At 35.4% G+C, this 21,521-nt stretch overlaps 1 protein-coding gene across 3 annotated transcripts; it reads right to left on the minus strand.

The window, feature by feature from the left end:
* Positions 1-417: 417 nt before the first annotated feature.
* Positions 418-20,986, minus strand: LOC140153757 (SEC14-like protein 2). Of its 3 annotated transcripts, none has more exons than XM_072176607.1 (14): positions 20,776-20,986; positions 19,488-19,583; positions 12,552-12,651; positions 11,241-11,310; positions 10,538-10,581; positions 10,128-10,190; positions 9,624-9,717; positions 6,600-6,694; positions 6,113-6,208; positions 5,497-5,641; positions 3,852-3,958; positions 3,417-3,559; positions 2,738-2,889; positions 418-2,116 (listed from the first exon to the last, which is right to left on the minus strand). In XM_072176607.1, the coding sequence occupies exons 3-14, from the start codon at positions 12,609-12,611 to the stop codon at positions 1,974-1,976; spliced, it is 1,212 nt and encodes a 403-aa protein (XP_072032708.1). In that variant the 5' UTR covers positions 12,612-12,651; positions 19,488-19,583; positions 20,776-20,986; the 3' UTR covers positions 418-1,973. The 3 variants fall into 3 exon arrangements, with proteins under 3 accessions (XP_072032708.1, XP_072032710.1, XP_072032709.1); XM_072176609.1 differs by having other exon boundaries at positions 12,552-12,648; positions 19,484-19,583; XM_072176608.1 differs by lacking the exon at positions 20,776-20,986 and having other exon boundaries at positions 12,552-12,648; positions 19,484-19,950.
* Between the last annotated feature and the right edge of the window lie 535 nt (positions 20,987-21,521).

Raw genomic sequence — 21,521 nt, forward strand, 5'->3', positions numbered from 1 at the left:
GGAGCACTCAAGTTGCACAAAATGCGTGAACAATTATTACCACGACAGTCACAACACCCATACTATATAGACCAATTTCAAGGTAGGCCTATGCTCTAAATTTCAAAGGATTTAAAATAAATCCTAAGGGATTAGGGACCAATCGAGTATTGGATTTAAAATTAAATCTTACAAATTTAAAATCAGATCTTAAAGATTTGAAATTCAAATCTTTAAATCTATATTTGATTGGTCCCTAATTGCAACCTTATGGATTTATTTTTAAATCCTTGTAATTTAGAGTGTATGGTAAAATCATACCCGAAAAAGAGTAATGTATATATACCCTACACCTTACACCACATATTATCACAAACAGAGCTTTAAAGCACATATAGACCATATTAGACTTTCATTATTTTGAATAATTACCCCAAGCAACCCACGAAAACAAAAAAATCTTCTCAATCGGGTTTTTTTTTGGTCACGCATATAGGCCTATATTCAGTATATTTTACGAGTGTCTCTTGGGGCTAGAACGTAATTGCGCTGAGCTGCGAAATAAAAGTCATTCCAAATAACAAAATATACATTGTACCAACGAGCTTGCGGGTTCGAGCTTCTAACCAGGTAGCAGTGACAACTTGATAGGCACGTAGGAATGAAATCAAAACTCGACCGGCGGTTGACCGGCGCGCCGTGGTTCCGTCCGGCTGCTATTGTTCCAAACAGTGGCAACCGGACGGAACCACCGATCAACCGCCGGTAATAACAAAATATACATTGTACCTACGAGCTTGCGGGTTCGAGCTTCTAATCAGGTAACAGTGACAACATGATAGGCACTTAGGAATGAAATCAAAACTCGACCGGCGGTTGACCGGCGGTTCCGTACGGTTGCTATTGTTCCAAACAGTGGGAACCGCCGGTCAACCGCCGGTCGAGTTTTGATTTCATCACGTAGGCAAGGCGCATTCACCGTGCATTATTTCTATATAAATAACTCTATATTGCCCCTCTGTCCACTCAGTCGTATATTTTGCTGGAATTATAAACCGACAGAAATTCGGCATTACATCATTTCTAGAAAGATGTGCGTTTCTGTTAATACAATCAGTGAAACATTTACCATAATTTATGAACTTACACAACTGCATAATTTAGGACGTTTGATTATATTTTTAAAGTTAATTTTGGTCTTAATATAATAAAATCCATTGACGAATTCTAGAATTTAAAATACACTTATACTTTCAAGGTATGAAAAAATAGCACCTCGTATGCCTTGAATGCATAATTTAAAGATTTAAAAATGATAAACCCATGCGCTGGTTATAAACATGAAGCGAAAATGCTTATTCCCCTTTAATTTAACAAGGTTACAGGCATGCATGTGCAAAAAAAACGTTAACATTATTATTTGTACATAATAAAACACTTTCCCAACGTTTTCCAATAATGTCTATTTTGGAAAAAAGGAAATCTTTAACAGAAATAAGGGTGTTTGGGTGACAGAATCCGTTTTCGTGCGATCCCGAACCCGAAACATGCATGTATAAGGCATAATGCCCAACATTCCAAACATCTCTCTTGTAATTTGATGCTTAAAATTCCCAATTTCCAGTTCAAAGCGGTCAGCAGACATTTGGGATTCTGTTAACGCATTCCAGCTTGAGCGTGTTTATGGAACAATGATGTATTTGCAAAACTCATGTTACCATACGATATATATTCGCCAAAAGTCACCACCATCATGACGTCTTATATAGTTATCATATGAGCATGCATCATATATGCAATTCTCTAAAAATGTGTCTCATCATCGCACAAACTGAAGTCAATTAATTCTGATTCATCCGACAAGGCACTGTTGAAATGTTGACCAAGTCCATCGAATGCTGATGTCCTAAAAGGTTTGCTTTCGAGACTTCAATGGTTCTGCAATAATCAGCTTCTCATAGCAATTGATGTACGATGGCATATTTGCGGCCTAGTCAGTCAAATTCTGTTCCATCGTATGCACCATCTACTCGATATTCGCGCATTTCATCATCACGAAGCGGTTCTAATACTTCAACCCAATAGCTCAGTTTCTTCCCTCTTAGAAAACTGTCACTGTTGTCGAATCTTATAACATCTAAAAGAAAAATGGAAAATGTGATCATGACATATTTTATATATTCAATATCTAATATAGAACATGTAATATTAGATTATTGTTAGATTTTTATATAGCAGCCTATGATTTGTTTTAATGAAAAGAACAAAACATTTGCTGCTAAATAAAGTATTCGAACATTTACAGGATTTCTCAAGACGAACGGCTTGATTTCTCCGACATGTCCGATTATACCAATGCATGCACTAGAACTTATGGGAGGAAATGATAGAAAAGTCAAATTCCTCCGATTGAATGCGCGGGTTCCCCCGACTGGTGGGTAAAAGTGGGACCGTGTTTAACCCCCCCCCCCCCATAGCCAGGGGCAAAGGGTGACAGCTGCCTTCTGTGAGACGTCTTACCCCCTTGCCCACCGGGATGCTAGCCACCCTGGTATTTAAGATTTTGGATGGTTTTTTGTTGTACTTTTTCGCCCATTTTTGATCAGATCGTCCAAGTTTTTACCCCTTGAAAGTTGCCTCTCACTTTCCCCTTGTCCCCTCCCCTTTGCCCACTCTATCAAAAGTGTTAGTTACGCTACTGCTCCTTACACACGCCATGCACTGTATCCATGTGTCGGGACCAATGTGTAATACTTACATGTGCCTGGCTGTTCTAATGTAATCTGTCCGTCTTCAGGAACCATATGACAGTTGTGCCGTTGTTTTTTCAAGACATCAACCCTTTTGCCTTTTTCGCATATTGCTTTGATTGAAAATGACAAATCATAGTTCTCTGTCTTGAATTCGTACCTGTGTAAAAATGATAGTGATTTGTGTCAATTAAATGTTGTAAAAACAGAAATCTGCGAATTGTCGATTGCCTTATGGCCTGTTCATGATTATTCTTTCGAAAATAACGCTGCCGAACTGATTTCAAAGGAATTAACAAGGTGGAAGACATTTGACACGTATTCTATCGGTCGGGATTGCTAAATATTGCCATATTATAATCAAGTTATACTCCCTGGATTGAAACTGAAATTTTGCAAGGGAAAGTGTAATTATATCCACCCATAATGGTTTAGCAATTAAATTTTATAGCTCAATGGCTTGCGGATGGTTTCAAAACTGGGAAAGGGTGGGGGCGCACGGGCCTAGATTCCCTCCAAACATTTTCGGTTCGATTCGTTCGTCATAATTGGTAGCCCATTCCACCCGACTGCATGCATGCATTTCTCGCGATTGACTGACAAACATGACAAAAGTAGTGACGTGCCCCCTCCCCCAACCCTTCCCTTTTCGCACACCATGATGAACAAGATTATACATACAAGTACCTAATCAGGCTTCCAGGTCTGGAAATTACATATTGCAACTCTAACGCCGATCCTCTCTTGATTTCGCGAGATTCCATGTTTTTGCTTATCACTTGTCTCCCTTTAAGGTAGTAGGAATTGGGAATCTTTCCTACTGGAGTCACCTATATAAGAAAAAAAGTAAAGAAAAGTACACAAAATGAGTATAGGTGCTTTCACGATTGGAGCCTATAGAAAACAATAAGGTTTCAACGGTTACCATTGTTACGACGTCGGATTGAAAAAAAGAGTTTGTTTATTTGTTTGTTTTATTTCCTCTACCTGAGGCACTCAATCAGTTGAAAACACAATAAGTATCTCTTCTTTCTTCCAGCCCCCGGGAATGGGTGCTAGGTTAATGAGTTATTTTCTTTTTCGTAACTGGTGTTATTATTGTGTTTCGTGTTAATTTCTTACCAAGCTTAGGCACTTGTGATTACCATCTGAATCCGTCATGGTTCCACCATAGTGTACAGGTAACTGGTCAGCATCAACATATTGCAAGATGTCTTCTCTCCAATTTGCTGTAAACGAGACAAACGACACAAATGATCATGATACATTTATGGAGGCTGTGGCCTAATGGTTAGAGTTCTTGCCTTTGGCGCATTACAAGCTTCAAAATAAGCAGGCACCTGGAACCATTTACCCAATGGTCATAACATTTTGGCTCCTGGTTCACACCAAAATCAAATGAACCAGGCTCTGCATTTTTTTTAAATTAGAGCCCGGTAGTTAAAGCAGGTTTTGTATTAAATGTGTACAATTGAAATTTAAATGACTCTTAGCTTTTTAAAAATGGCTCCTGGTTCATTAGATAATCACAGGACCAGGAGCTGCTTTTTCCAAATCCAGATCCGCTTATTTTGAGGCTTGGTGCAAAAAATAAGGTTCTGGGTTCAATTCCCGACGGTGGAAATTTGCTGGGATATTGACTGGGGGATGTCTGAAATTAATTGGCAACCTCTGTAAATTAAATCCCGAACAAATGAGATCAAAATACATGATTATAAAACTTTAAATAAGTGCGATGGCGTAATAGAGGGGCAGCGGAACACCATGTTGCAGGGGAAAATAAGGATATTTGACATAGACATCACCAGATAGGTGAGGTATGCATGTTCACTGTTCACAAGGGTCAGTCTTCGGTGAACGGCTCTTTTCAGAGCCATCAGTAGGCAAGGACGGCATACATGTCTCATACTTAGGTACTTTGTCCTGAAATAGTCAGAGCTACTACTAACGAAAGCGACAGTTCTAAACTTGTCCGACGGCGAACTCGTAAAAGCTTATCCCACAAACACCAGCTCATTGGGGAGAGTGGAGGGTCCTTACTCCCCATTTCGTCTCTGAAGAGGAGTTATAACCAATAGAGGTTATCCGTGTTCTATAAGCTGCATATCCTATCAGCGACTGCTATACCTTGTTTAGGACTTCAAAGTACATGCATGTGCAACCATCAATGTTTCAAAATAGCCCACCAAAGTAATGCAGGTAACTCCGAGGTCGTGCATTGAATTGGTTTGAATGAGGAATACTACGGGAACCAGAGCCTTTTGTAAGTCGCGCATGAGTAAAGTGGATAACCTCTATCGAGAACTCATTATGTATAGCTTAATTATTTTTATTTATTGTTTGTAACACACTCTAATAGTGACATAATTATATAGGCCTAAATATGCGTTCGTTTTAGGTACAGCGGTGCCCAGAACGGTTCTGATCTAATCATGTTCTAAGGCTACAGTAGCAATTCTCTATGCTAAATCCGAGACCATCTAAGTTACCATCAAACCTCGTCTACAAGCATAGCTAATGCTTTTGATGAAATCTAAATTAATCCAGGCGCCATCCATCGACAGAATTAGAACATTATGGAGTTTTAGCAAATAAATTACCGATACAAGCATTATACAAATAAGTACTATTGTGTAAGACAAACCTGTTGCATTGGGATATTTATGGCTGCTTCGTTTTAATATAGCCTTCATCAAAATCACTCTATATGATTGTAGACGAGGTTTTACGGTATATTTCATTACATGACAAGTATAATAGTACTTACATCCCAGCACGATGAACTTCGATCTAGTTTCTTCGTTGACAAAGTGTTTGGTTAAATTATATAATGTATAGAAGATCGGTTTGACGTTGATCATAATTACACGCTTAAGAATCTCTGGGTAATTCTGCTCACACATTAATGTTATCTATGAAAAAAATATGCATTTATAAAGTTTATGAAATGAGAAGAAATTTATATATATGGCACATTGAACATAATTATAGTGCTTGGTAAAGATTAGGCCAGATGAAATGGCTAATCATGTTGCATGGGTATATATTTCAAAAAGCTTCCAATTTTGGTCATATCGTATAGATTAAAAATAACAATATGAGATGTGTTTCATCAAACTTTTTGTATTACGTAGCAGGTTGGCATTGAATGAAGGACATTTTTTATTGGGACATGTTGTAGCCAATTTGGTACCGGAATTTGGTGTGAGTGAACCAAAAATCGTGTCCACGCGGGCATCGATCGACCGGCGTGTCGACCAACAACCCTATTTTGTGTGTGTTTCGACACCTCGGATTTTCTTGGGGTGTCCACATGGTCAGACTCTGTCCGAAACTTCGAATTACCGTCTGGACGCGGCGAAACAAACGAAGCAAGACTTTACCTGTTTATTGAATTCTAATCCGGGTCTCCACATATAGTCTGTATCTAGACCTTCCATATCACTTATAGAAGTAAACTGCTCTATGGGTCGACCGCTCTGTAAAAGTGAGGTGCAGGAAGGTGAAAACAATTTTTGAATATAATTTTCTGGATACCATAATCTTTGCAACCAATAATCAAATCAATCAATCAATCATCAATAAATAATTAAATCAATCAATGAAATCGAAACAAATCAAAGCATTCGGTCAATCAATCATTTGATTAATCAATAAACAAATCAATCAATTCATTAATCAATCAACCGATCAATCGATCAGTTAATGAACTAATCAATAAATAAATCAAATATTAATCAATCAATAATATAAATAATGACCTTTATGTTTTGCCGTATATTTTTTTTTAAAGCAGAACGGAGAAGAGAAAGACAGAGAGAGCGAAAGAAGGAAAGAAAAACAATTCATGTGTAGGCTTATTTGTGTTACCTTTCTTGCTTCGTCCTGTATTCTTTTCACGAAAGTCTCCAAAATCCATATATTATTTCTCATTAGGTCGCTCCCCTTTACTGAATGTAGTAAGCCTGAAATAACAATTTTGATACCAAATTAATAGGCCTTCATCGTAGGCGTAATATATTTTCATTTGTTTTGAAATATATCAGTTAAAATCTATATAAGACTAATGTTAAAAACCTTGATAATAAGAGCTATTTCCTGGCTTCACCGCTCCTATAGACATTTCTCCTCGGAGATATTACGAATTATTCCGTGGTGCCCCACGAGTTTTATGAATTTAAAAGTTTCAGCGCCTGTTTTGATTGGTTTAATTCATCACTGCTCTAATTTTATTGGACTCCGCGAAAACTTTTTCTGGAGAGCCTACTAATAATGATATGGATGGCCAAGTCACCTAACCCGATGTGGCCGTGTCATAACAGATAATTCAGTTACTCCGCGGAGACTCGAAATTGTTTTGTTTTTTCCCGCGGGAAAAATGTAATTCTTCATGACGTATGACATCTGGTTATTGACCTTTTCCCTCTATCCCACAATGCACTATTCCAGGGGGGTATGACGTAGTTCATCAACGTCATAGATCATGTGCATCCGACGGTCTTTGCAATTATTTTGTCTTAATATGGGCATATTGATTCCATATATGCGGATTATCGTAAAGGCCATCGATGTTACTAATTATGCAATTATTGAATACACGAGTGATGCAGTTACGGAGCGATGCAGAACATCTGTGTAAGAGATTTTGATTACGTTTTTCACCTGTAGGTCTATAAAATGTATACAAAGTTAGTTTTCAATAACAGGAAACTTTTTTCGCGACGACACCATGTCAATAAGGCATAGAAATGTTGTTTTTGCCCGAAAGGTATTAGTGATCGTGCGCCATTATCATGATTATCGGTGATTCCTTTTTTTGTGATGAAGGCACCAGCCGAAATGTCCGTATTCAGAATGTAATGAACATAACTCTGTACTCCCGGGGAGATGATGTATTTTGCGACACAAATACCCCCCCTGGAATAGTGCATGATGGGAAAGAGGGAAAAAGGTCTATTGCATGTCTATTATGTCTATTATGCAAATTATACTGACGTCTAGACTGGTTTTTATTATCCAGCTGATAATCTATCAATGAATTATTCAACTTTTTCGAACCAGCGAAAAGATGTAAATCGGGAAATTCCCCTAACATTTTTACATGTTTTATTATGTTATAACGTGGTTTTATTCTCGGGTTTTATTATCAGCGGATCTATTAATTATTCAGCTTTTTGGTACCAGCATCTATAGCGAGACGTGAAAATATAGAGGTGTACCAGGTTATTCAATTATGATAATCGTGATGATAAAACGCAACAGATGTGTTTTATTTCCATATAGCATACAATTATGATAATGTGAAAGCAAAATCGAGCACATATATGCATCTCTGCAATGATTTATTTTGATTAATTTGTGTGAGGGGGTTTGTGTGCGTATTCTCTCTATATGCCTGACATTTACAGGATGCAGCGCCCTGGATCTACTCTCAGTCAAAATACGAAATCACCCACCACTATTGCAACAGAATCCGTTTCACATGCGTCCATCTCCCAAAAGCTCACCCAAAACATATAGGTCCCCGGAAATCCAAGTAATGGAACAGTGCCTAATTTGCATAAATCCAAAATGGCCGCTTGTGCGGGGTGGTGGTAGTGGTGGTGGTGGTGGAATTTCAGAGTTGGTCAACTCTTGTTAAAAGCCATACCAATGTATTCCTCTCGTCATAAGGATTTAGAAAAAGAATGGTTTGACCTATCTCCGATGTAGGCCGTACAGTTCTTGAGTTATTTAGGTCACATAATAGGTTTGGCTACAAAAACGATTCTCTTATAAACCGTCTATGCACAGTTACACCTCGATACACCTGAGCACATAATTTCGTCCAAGCTAGCAGTGAATTGTCTCTACACAGCCTTTCATTACACTACACGGTTGAGTACATAGCATTAAAGAGCTGTGTGAGATTCTAGCTGGAGAATAGGCCTCTGTGATTTGTTTTTCTCAAAACCTCAAGTGTTCCCTTCATCCAATCAAAAAAATTTATATCGAAATAAAGCTAACACTTCTCCCTAAAAACCCTTTTTTTCATTAAGTCAACAAATAAGGCAATTCAATGTTTATAGCAAGGCAAATGTGGTAAATCTGTTGAAAACGACCTATCCAAGCACGATTTTTGACCAAAATGTAGATTTAAAAAGTCAGAACCTCAAGTGTTCCTTACAATATGTTTTCAAATTTTATGTCAATAAATGAAAGAGCACACTTATATATATATTGTCCATATACTAGCGTCATTAGAATTGCCAATCTTGTGCAAAAAGTTACTATTTTCGCCTGTTTTGTCATACGGTTGTAAATTGAATGAAAATGGCTTTGCTAAAGAGCGCTTACAAATTGATATGCATATCAAAATTTGGGATTCCACAGGGGACCAAAAATTGACAAATTCTTTGATTAAAAAAAAAGTCTCAGATTGCTCCACTTGCAAGAATATTTTAAACAAAGAATAGTTTGCCATTTTTATATCTCAGGTGGTTTGTTACCTTATCAAAATCCATTGAGCCCTGTTAACCTTGACATATTTTATGATGTTGCCTGTGTAACAAAACATCCAAAACAACTGTTTTCATTGTAATTCATTTTTGCCAAAAGAACAATTTCAGACCGATTGGATGAAAATTGGAGCATTTTTCAATTGTGGACACATGTAGACCGCAAAATTTGTCCTTTTTGCCTTTACTCAAGAACTATATGTTGAAGACAGATCAAACTATACTTTTTCTGAATCCTTATAATGAGAGCAATAAGTTGATATGATTTTTAACAAGATTTTACCAACTTCTAAATAATGTGAAAACAAACATGTGTTCGTGTTCAACTTTCGTTGTGAGATATTTTAATAATTCAGTTTCCTTTGAGTCACCCAACGCAAATATAACTTAGGCATACCTTTGATGTCTCTTCCACCAAACGGTTCAATCCTGACAGGGCAACCTTCTTTGTCCACGCCCACGAAACCACCGCCATAGTACTTTTCCAGAACCTATATAGATACCATTGCAATACACAACAGGAATTAATGACCGAAGTATTATTTAAATAAAATAAAAAAATCAATAAATAAAAAATAAAAAAATAAATAAATAAAGAAGTAAAAAAATAAATAAATAAATAAATAGGGCCTAAATAAATAAATAAATAAATAAATAAATAAATAAATAAATAAATAAATAAATAAATAAATAAATAAATAAATAAATTAAAAAAATTAAATTAAAAAAATAAATAGTTGTATTACGGTATTAAAATGAATGCGCGGGCGAGCGAACGAACAAGCAAAAAGTTTGCAAACAAACTACCAACAAATAAACAAAATGAATGAATGAACGAACGGATGAACGAACGAATAAATGAACGAAAGAAAGAATGAATACATAAAAAATAATGAAATACCTCTGGTTGTTTGTGGTCTTGCATGATGGTATCTACTTTGTTCCGTTCCCTCCATTTGAGATGCTTGAGAGAGGAGAGAGAGCATTAAAAAAATTAGTTTTCAATAAATACTTAAAACTTTTATGATAACTTTAAAAACTTCTTTAGTGTTAAAAATAATATTGCATTGTTGCATTCATATTAGAAGAATGATATGACAAACAATAAATGTCATTCATGTAAAATATCAAAAATTATGGTAATAATCGCGATATTTTGTACATTTTTTTTTAGAAGAGTGATATGAATTTATATTACAATTACATGTAAGATTTATTATAATTGTACATTCGAGTTGCGCATCGAGAGTATGTTCTCAAAGAGAAAGATCCAGAATCCCGGTCCAGAATATAAATAGCTGAAATAATTACCTTCCTAAACATGTCCTCCGATTTCTTTAGATCAAATTTTCGAGCTGTATTGGAAAAATGAAACGACTCGTTAAGATGTGTCAACTTTTAAATGGGATTTATAAAGTGATGTTAGTTTCGATCTGTTATTTGGCACAGTATTTGATTCAAATGTCAAAGCAGGCCTTGTCACTTTTCTCTAAAAATCATATCATCTCTTGGTGCCGGTGATCCACACGTTTTCAATGACATGAGCGTGTTACTTTTTTGCCGATTTTCAAGATAACAAAACCACGTTCGGTCCGCAGCCAATGAAAACCGGTTATGACTTTGACATTTTCTCTTAAACGCTACACTGCAAAAACAGTGTTTAGAAAACGAGGACAGAAAGTTAAATGTCTAGCATTTAACACTTTACGGTAATATTTAGATCTTAAACATCTATGAATTGTGTTTAGCATCTAAACATTAAAGTGTTTAAGTGCTAGACATTAAAACACCAATCTGTCCTCGATTTCCAAACACCGTTTTTGCAGTGTATACAATAAGGGATTTTTCAAACCACGTTTTTTTCAATACTATAATAATCGATAAAAAAAAAACCCTGTTAGGATGACATAAATTGTGGAAGCTTCAATACCAATGTTGCATTTCTCATCCCTGTTTGTATTAACTGTTATGCCTTAGTCATGATTGATTATTGACATACATAAAAATACCTCACCTCTAAGAAATCTCAGCAACATAGAATCGTCATGTTTGGCTTGCAACACGTCTTTTAGATTGACTTTGAACTGCATGACAGAAAAGGAAAATCACTATAAATAAAACCATTTCTAACATTCTAGGAAGACAGACATTGTGATCAAAGAGAAAGAGAGGAGAGATGGAGGGGAAGAGCGAGAACAAAAGGAGGAATATAAAGAAAGCTAGAGAGCAAGCAAAGAGCAAGTAAAAATTTTACTTTTTGTATCACTTGCAGCAACAAAAAAAAAGAAAAAGAAAAACAAAACAAAACAAGAAAAACACAATGCTCTGTGTTTCAGTATCCAACAATTTTTTTATACATTAATTAACAAAATTTAACAACCAAATTAAACTATTGGCAAACAAATCTATACAACTTTCATTGTGAAATTTGTACTCTGAAACACTGATTTTTTAGCTTCTAATATGCCAAAAACCAGACGCTTCCAGGGGCTCCGCCCGATGTACCCCCACCGCGGCCGGGACCCCGTCAGGGCCCCTAAGGCGGACCCCTGGACCCCACCGTATAAGCTTCGCGGCAAGTCGTTCGCACATAAATACTACAACTTTGGATCGAAATTGGGAAATTTTTAAATCTTGCCCCCCCCGGTCAAGTCTGGTTACGCCACTGTAGGCCTATATAATATTTGCTCTAGTTGTAGAACTTTCGGAGCGAATTTGTTTAAATTATCTATACAGTATTCTATATCGTATTGAAGTGTTTACGGCAATGTTTAACCATGCAGGGGTGAGTGGGGTAGGGTGGACTGGGGAGTGGCAATAGGGCACGTTCACTGCTCGTCATGTTGGATGCTCGCCTAATCGAAAGATTATTATAGTCATCTGGTCATACATAAATCCATCGATTCAGCGCCTCATCAAACCAAACGGTGGAAGTCGAAATTTTCGTTTGCTTCTCTTGCAGATTATGAGCTATTATGAGAGATCGTTTAAAGCCCAAATTCACTTTGCTTATGACCAAATTAGAAATGTGCGCACAATTTGTACAGGAAGAGTCAATTGGAGCAGGTCTGCTGTTCCCATCGTCTCCCTTCGAGAAGAGGTGCCTTTTCATATCCTTGGCGCCACCAACCTTAGTTACGCCCATGCAATTAACTCTGTACAGTATAAATAGCCTGCTATGTATTTATTATAATAATTTAATATAACAATATCTCAGAGGTTTGCTCAAAGTTTAAAAAAAAACTATTCGAGAAGCATCCTACACATGACACGAATAACTTGGATAAGGTTAAAAAAGTTTTGAAAGAAAATAATGTCAACCAACCTTATCTAAAGTATCCTTCTGTTGCGCAGTCAAACATCCAATTCGTCCGCTCATAGTCATTTTGAATTCTGATGCAGGCCTACTTCTTCTTCAACAGCTCCTTTGAAAATAAGCCAGCACAAAAATGTAAAATGTCACGTATGAACTATCAAAACAACAAATGGATGCTAAAATAGAGCTCAAATTATATACTTCTTTGCTGACGATGAAGAACTGAGGTCTGACCAATCAGACGGATCGTTTCTTTCAGCTTTGAAAAGAAACATCAATATGATTGGTTTAAAATGAACCACTCGTCGCTCGGCGACTGGAGTTTAAATTTAACCCAATTCTCTTCTACAGGAAAATAACATAATTCTGTATTTTTGTTTGGAAAAGCGACTGAGCGTGACATACATCCAACTGTGTGTATAATGAATGCTTGCATGCATTCAATCTTTTCTGTGTTTTGAGTGATTGCTGTACACCATAAATTATTTCAAAAATTATTTTCAGGTATGTGGTTTCATATGTAAGTAGGTTAAACATAGTGAATAGTATTGACTTTTCATTTATATAGAGTACAATGCGAATATGAACAATAATACAAAAACTATGTAAAATTCACCTCAGTATAACCTCCAATTTTACTCAACTTTAAAACTGACCTCAACTTACTCGAACTCAACCAGCAACAATACCCATATTTGTTGATATAGGCTATTCTAGTTGAAATCCACACTACCCCTGTGGAAGATTTTGGAAATATCTTCCACAGGTGGATTAATGTTTTTCAAATATAATTGGTTCAGCTAATCATTTTGAAACCCATACTCCCCTGTATTCCACAACTGGATTGAGTATTTCAAATGGAAGTTACTCAATTGCCCGCTCAATTGCCTCTTCTATTCAAAACTTATACTCCCTCTGTGGACGACTTTAGCTAAATCTTCCACAGGGGTAGTGTGGATTTTAAATGGAACAGCCTTATAGAATTGTGACTATTTCTTACACTCAACTAAATGCTGATAATAACCAGGTAAAGTTTTGCCAAAGCGTGACTAACGCTTTTGAGTTGAAATATGTTATGATAAAGTTGTTTTCAGTCCATAACCGGAACACCAAATTATCGCTTTTCGATCACTTAAAGTGCATGATTGAATGAATAAAGGTTTTGCATAATTGAAAGATTGCTGAACTATTTTGAACTTATATTTTGTCCTAATTTTTCATTCACACATCTACTTTAATAATGATTTGTTCCATTTCATTGACTTATGATTACTATAAGCAATTATATATGAATTTTAAACAGCATTCTCTTTATGTGCAAAAATGATTTCAATAAGTTATATCGTACGTAAAAGTTTGCACCAAATCATTGGATTGTACAATAGGAAAAACGTTCTGAGCAATTCAGTGACCTATGATTACTCCCGCGATTACTCTATGCAATTATAATTTATTTGAATTTTAGATAGCATTTACTTGATGTGCAAATTATTTTAATAAATTATAAAGTTGGCACCAAATCATTGGATTATTTTATTGCTTGTACAAAATTATATTTATACAAAATTGAAAGAAAAATGTTTTATATAGTCATTTGAGTATATGTAATTAGGGGCCTATTTGAATTTTAGATAGCATTTTCTTGATGTTCAAAAATGATTTTAATAAATTATACTACGTAAAATTTTGCACGAAATCAATGAACATGTTGTATTGTACAAAATTGAAAAACACGTTTTATATAGTCATTTGAGCTTGTCATTTACTGATTACTTTATACAATTATATTTGAATTTTAGATCGCATTTTCTTGATGTGCAAACTTGATTTTAATAAAAATTATACATGTACGCAAAATGTTGCACCAAATCTTGATGCATCAAATCATTGGACATGTTGCATTGTACAAAATTAAAAGAAAAATTCGTATTTCGTGCGAAATATTGCTATAAAAATAATATTAACAATACACCAAAATACATAGGGCTATATATACAAAAACAAAAACAAGATTGTTTCCTTCAAATGAAATCTGAATGCGAAATGTGTTTTATGCATTATTTTCATATAGCCATATTTGATTTGATTTTCATCTGTTAATGAAAACTTTCAGACCAATATATTACATTTGTATATAGGGCCTATTATAAACATTAAAAACTAGTAAATGATTCATGTCATTTTATCACACCGAAAATATTAGCAGGTAAATATCCACTTAAGGGATCTGGAATGAGCGTTTTGAGCGTTTCGACAGTATTTTGTGGGACATGAGAGCACATCAGACATATCGAATTGCATTCTGAATACGAAAAATGTCTTTCTGATATCAAATAATTTTCATTTTTGAAATTCAAGATATAATACAAATTTTATGACAAATTATCAAAACTTGATATTTTTCACATTTTTGATATATAACAGTTCTCGACGTAAATTGTATAAATCTAATGATATATTCTTAAAGTGTATGTAGCTGGGAGGAAAAGCCGACGATCAATTGAAATTTTGACCTTTCATATTGAAGATATGGATTTTTCCCCAAAAGACCAAATTTTTTGGTGTTTTGGGAAAAAAATCCATATCTTCAATACGAAAGGTCAAATTTTCAATTGATCGTCGGCTTTTCATCCCACCTACATACACTTTAAGTACATATTATCAGATTTATAAAGTTTACTTCGAGTACTGTTAAATATCAAAAATATCAATTTTAATCATTTGCCATAAAATGTGTATTACATTGCGAATTTCAAAAATTGAAAATTATTTGATATCAGAAGGACATTCTTCGTATTCAGAATGCAATTCGATATGTCTGATGTGCTCTAGTGTCCCACAATAAATACTGTCCAAAGGTTCATACCCACCCCTTAACTTTGCACGGTATTTTTATGGGGTCTGAGAGCACATCAGACATTTAGAATTGCATTCTGAATACGAAGAATGTCCTGATATCAAATAATATATTTTATATTTAACAGTCCTCGCAGTAAAGTTTATAAATCTAATGATATTTACTTAAAGCATATGTAGCTGGGAGGGAAAGCCGACGATCATTTGAAAATTTTGACTTTACGTATTAAAGATAATTATACATTTTTTCCTAAAAAGACCTTAAAAATGTAGGTCTTTTGGGGAAAAAATATGTATCCTCAATACGAAAGGTCAAAACTTTTAAATGATCGTCGGCTTTTCCTCCCAGCTACATACAATTTAAAAGTACATATCAGTAGATTTATAAATTTTACTTCGAGGACTGTTAAATATATGAAAAAAGCTTTGATAATTTGCCATAAAAAGTGTTTTATATCGCCAATTTCAAAAAAATCAAAATTACTTGATATCAGAAGGATATTCAGAATGCAATTCGATATGTCTGATGTGCACTCATGTCCCACAAAAAATACTGTGCAAACGTTGCAATCCGATCCCTTAAAGTTGCGGATATTAATTCATCTCACTTTTCAGAATATTTACGCTACTGTGAGACATAATTATTATGAAATTGTAGGCACATGTGTGCATTTTATTAGGCTTTGAAGAGTTCGTTGATTAATATTTTTAAGTATAGGCCTAATTAGCCCTACTAGTACTATAACTTGATATCAGTAAACCAACTCATTACTATGTACATGTACATGTACTTTCATCGAGCTGCAGCTGGGTAAAAAATGACAATTCAGTTAAATGCAATTGCAGTTTAATGAAAACTTATCCAAGTTCTAAAGAAATCCAAACATTTCCTTTTCTGATTAATATTTTTGACATTAACATTTTTTAGAGATTGTAATTCTATGAAATTGCAGGCACCTGTGTGCAATGTATGTAACTAGAATTTCAGATGTGCATGCACTTTCATCGAGCTGTAGCCAGGTTCAACAAATTAGGCAACAAAAATCAAATCATATGCCCTTTCACAGTTGTATTTTATGTAGCTATATATATTATAGCAGAAAAAAGTCACATCACAAAATATGAGACTGTTGTTCTGACGAGCCGTTTGGTAAAGTTGGTATACATCCTGTTTAGGCATATTACCTTGTGACCAATCCCGGGGACCAATCGTGTAAAATATGTTTCGAAACAACAACTTGTCCTTTACGATGATTACGCCGCAGCATTTGGGAAAATATAAATGATAATAGTTATGGTCAAATCTTCAATTTGGTGACCACTCTCTGGCTAGTAAGGTTTGACGATTGATTCGACTTCTATGGACCATTTAGAAAAAAATAGCCCCCATATCCCTCGCGAAAATCCCGGCATTTTTCGCTAGAGGCCAAAATCCAAAATGGTCGCCGCCACCATTTTGAAAATTTAAGTTTTGAACCAGAGCACCTATAATCATGCACAAAGACACTTTTTCGGATATGTCGAGTACAAGGATTCCGATTCTGACATTAGTTTGACATTACGGCATCATTTTCACCCAGAAATCCAAGATGGTGGCCGCCACCATCTTGAAAAATTTAGTTTTGAACCAGAGGACCCAAAATCGTGTAAGACACTTTTTTTTGGATAAGTCGACCACATCAAGGATTTCAAATTTGACATTACTTTGACATTACGACCTCATTTTTACTCAGAAATCCAAGATGGTGGCCGCCGGCGCCATCTTGAAAAAATAAGTTTTGAACCAGAGTATCTAAAATCTTAAAGTAAGAAATAGAGTTACGCATCGTGAACCAAAACAAAAACATCGGGGATCAATTTAATGTTACAAGTGAAAACTGAATATATTAAACATAACAGAGTAAAGGACAGTTTGAATTAAAATCTTAAGACAGACGAAATTAACGAATGTGGGCGGCGCAAACTCTAGATAAATAAGAGCCAGTGGTTTAAAAGTATGTTGTTTGTAGTGGTCGAAGCCAAAGGTCAACAGGGGTTGTTGGAGTAAAAGGTCAAGTAGAGGTCACCGGGTCAAATTACCCTCTTTGCTATTAGGCCTATAATGGGTCAGAAAAAGCACCTGATTGAGAGTAATCATTCATAATGGCTGAGGTCAAAGGTCATACAGAGGTCATTCAATTCAGGGAGCACACCACCATAAGATTCCGCGGCCAAAAGTGTAACCCGCAAAATAGTCCTCATAAAACGTAGAAATTGAGCTTTTGTTACATTTTTCAGCAAATATGTGTCTGAGATACGTTTGTTTGATGACATTCTAAAGCTGAAACGGTTTTGATGAAATTACGTGCAGAAAAAATGATTTTAAATGTGTTCTGGCGGACTAATCGTGCATTTCATGTATCGATGTCAAATCCCAAGAATTGAGCTTTCAACAGCTTTGAAATCACGGGATGGGGTAAAATGTCCAATTTGCAAAAACTGACATTGGCGATCTATGTGCAAAAGAAAATATATTAAAGCTTAAGGATCATCCCATAACCATGCCCAGTTTCATTGCTCTATCTATTGCAGGGAAATAATTAGAAGAGATTTCCGAAAGGCTTTTTTGCACGTATTTCAATGGGAAGCGTAATGGTGGTGTGCCCTCTTCAGAAGAGAACACGCGACATTCGTGACTCTTGACCGACAGCAGCTCTAATTATTATCTAACTCTAATTTAGCATTAATTATTATTATTATTATTTGATGATTATTATTATTATTATTATTATTATTATTATTATTATTATTATTATCATTATTATTATTATTATGATTAGTGTTATTATTAGTGTTGTTATTTTTATTATTTTACTATTATCATCATCATTATCTTATTATATATAGGCCTATTATATATTTTTTATTAATCAGAAGGACATTCCTCATATTCAGAATGCTATTTGATATGATGTGCTCTAACGTCCCACAAAAATACTGTGCAAACGTTGCTATATCAGCTCTTAATGTGATCGGAACACTACGCTTACACCCCAGGGCCATCGTACATACATCCCACCCTCACATACACCATATTATATACCCCGTCGCACACCCCTAAGTCCATCCGATACACACACACCCCCACTGTCCATATACCCCAACTGACACACCCCACCCCTCCAATTAAACACCAATGGGGCCTCCCAGAAAAATACAGCATTAATTTTATTATCTTGTTTTGCCAAACGAAGCGTGGATAATTGTTCTAACTGGCAATAAAAGTCGAATTTTAATCGTTTTGGACAAAAACATGCAATTTTGCATGATTTCTTTACAAATTCAGTCAAAGAATACAAAGACTTGGCACAAGTCTATATATTAAAGGCATTCAATATTTGGAGTATAGGCAGGCTATAGATAGTAAAAAATGTGTTTCCCTAAAATGCAAAATTTAAAAACATTGATGAGTCTTAGTTCAAGTCTTTGGGCTTGATTGTCAAAGCGTACGAAAAACACCCTACAACGCATGTTTTTGGCTCTTATTTCCAAAAATTGGCCAAATATTAAATTTAGGATTTAGATAAGTTTCATTTGGCAAAACAAGATAATATTATTATTTTAATACCAAAACAATTACAAGTGCTGTAGGCTATTATTATGGAATCGGGTGTAGGCCTCAATAGCCTAGGCGTATATCCACTCAAGATTCCCATAGTAGAGAACCACTTGAAAGATACGGTTCGCATTGATTCGGATCTCGCCCACAATCTCGGTGCGGGTCTCGGTGCCGAAAAATCAGTTTTGCAATTTGTCAAAATCGCCAACAAATTCATCCCCCCCCCCGACCCCACCCTTGCTCACCCCCACACCCCACCCCACCACCACCGGCACCACACACCCTGATTGTATAGCACTACATGTATGTATATAAATAAGCTTACACATTTATACGTGTATTCGATTAGTACTACCTACTAATCACGTCACATGCATTCAATATAATAAGTCATCCTCCAAAAAAGCAATATATTTATAAAATGGCATAATATATATAAATTTACATGAAAAGATATTTTTATTCACATTTAAATATAAATATAAACCTACCTAAATACGTATAGGGCCTATACAGCAGCAGGCGCAATACCGTTGTCTTGGTTTCCTCGACGCTATACAGCAACACAGTACTACACCCTTAACAGCCTATATAATTATGATTAAAAATTACAAAAAATGTGTAGTTTTTCATGCATGTATAGTATTCACAATCAAGTCCAATGTCAATATGGCAGCCAGTCAGTAGATTTGTCTCCAACGCTCTATCTTCCCTGTGTCACTCATTGTTAAAAATATTAAATACAACATGTTATAAATTATATATTCACTGAGCGCATCACCATGCGTTTAAGGCTGGCAAGCAGCATTAAACATATATATTCCCTGTTACGCCCAAAGGCCGATACACAATGACATGGCAAGCACACAATATCTTTGATTGCTATTTTTCTCTCTTTATGGCTTCATAAAAAGCCATTGACCTCAGCACCAAATATTTGCCGCAGTTCTGTCTGTATGGCCTTCCTATTTGGTTAAATTTCATATATGGCACAGTTTCATTTAATTGTTGGGAAATAAATGAGCCGTGCGAGACGGGTGACATTTGGTACATGTAGGCTACATGTATGTTTTATATATGACATACAAAACTGATCAAAAAATCAGTATGGTTTGACATTATTGTTGTCTACCAAACATAAATTATCTAAACAATCTTCAAGAAAATGTATTTGCCCAACATTTCACAAAAAGTTTTAGATTAGGCGCACATCTGATCTGTTCTGGCTACACCATCAGTCCATCACACCCACCGTACGTATATGCAAACCCCCCCCCCCCCCCGTGTGCGCACCCCGACGAAACATCATTGTAATATCACCATGACTACACAACAAACGTGAATGTGCACATCCCCCACCAAACACTTTATACTTAGAAGGGTGATTATATTACAATTATTTTACAAAATTAATACAATATGCATATCTGCATGTATTAAACCATTGAGATAAAAATATTTTATCTCGATGATTAAACACTATAAGATTATAATTTATACGCATCACATGACCATTATCTACTCGTACACTTCAGATTTCGCAAATGTGAATGTCAATGTATGTACATTAGTTAATAATCAGGACTTGTTCTTTTTCGGTAACATATTTAATAATAATTAGGCCCATTTTTTCTCAATAATCATGATAATATAAAACGATTTCATTTTGACCCTGCAGGGAACGCATGCATAACTTAATAACAACAAAAACAGACAATCCTAACAATAGCAAAAAAATGAACAAAGGCGATAATTAATCAAGCATGGCATATGACTTACCAACTTGCTGAACTACACCGTAAACGTGTGGTTTTCGATTTCTTTTCAAAGATACAACACCACCTTCATTTCAAACTGAATAGTGATAATTTGTTTTCGGCGCCTCACTGGACAATATTCTGAGCGATTGCAGACCACTTTTGTCAAATTAAATTCATTTCCTTAAAAACGAATATTACTTCAATTTTATGTGCCGAGTAAGACTGCTTATACTCTGCCAACTACGCACCGTTGGCAGTGTGGAATTTATACTGAATTTTTGCCAAATATTGTTCTTTTCTTCTTTTATTTGTCATGTTTGTAATTTTACCAAAGACACAATTCATGCGTACTGTGCTTTTGTCCTGTCTGATTCTGGGTTGCAAATGTACAGTAGTGCGTGTCACCAAACAAGTTTAAGTTCACTATAATTAAATTGACAAAGGGTGATCCACATAGTGATTGTGTCCATTTAAGCGTTTCTATACTTTATGTTTATAATTTTTTTTACGAGCTCGTAATGCTTCAGACATTTTGGTATGTCTAAAAATGATTAAGATTTCGGCCAAATTTTAATTTGGTTATTCTTTGCCAAATATTGTAAAATATTATGAGTAACAACTGTCAGGACTGAAATTTCCTGGTCATTTTAAGCCAACCTATTGAGGATAAAAAATGAAAGATACCCCACTTACTATCTTGCTATGTAAGAATGCAGATATTAATTCAACATTGCTCCGTTTTCAAACTAATTTGGATGAATCCAA

Source organism: Amphiura filiformis, chromosome 5, assembly GCF_039555335.1.
Source record: "Amphiura filiformis chromosome 5, Afil_fr2py, whole genome shotgun sequence".
NCBI classification, from domain to species: Eukaryota; Metazoa; Echinodermata; class Ophiuroidea; order Amphilepidida; family Amphiuridae; genus Amphiura; species Amphiura filiformis.

Coding starts and splice junctions, on each gene's coding strand:
- LOC140153757 (XM_072176607.1), bottom strand. CDS start 12,611: ATGACTATGAGCGGACGAATTGGATGTTTGACTGCGCAACAGAAGGAT. Junction 10,582..11,240: donor GTTGCTGAGATTTCTTAGAG/GTGAGGTATTTT, acceptor TTTCCAATACAG/CTCGAAAATTTGATCTAAAG. Junction 3,560..3,851: donor ATCACAAGTGCCTAAGCTTG/GTAAGAAATTAA, acceptor TTTCTTATATAG/GTGACTCCAGTAGGAAAGAT.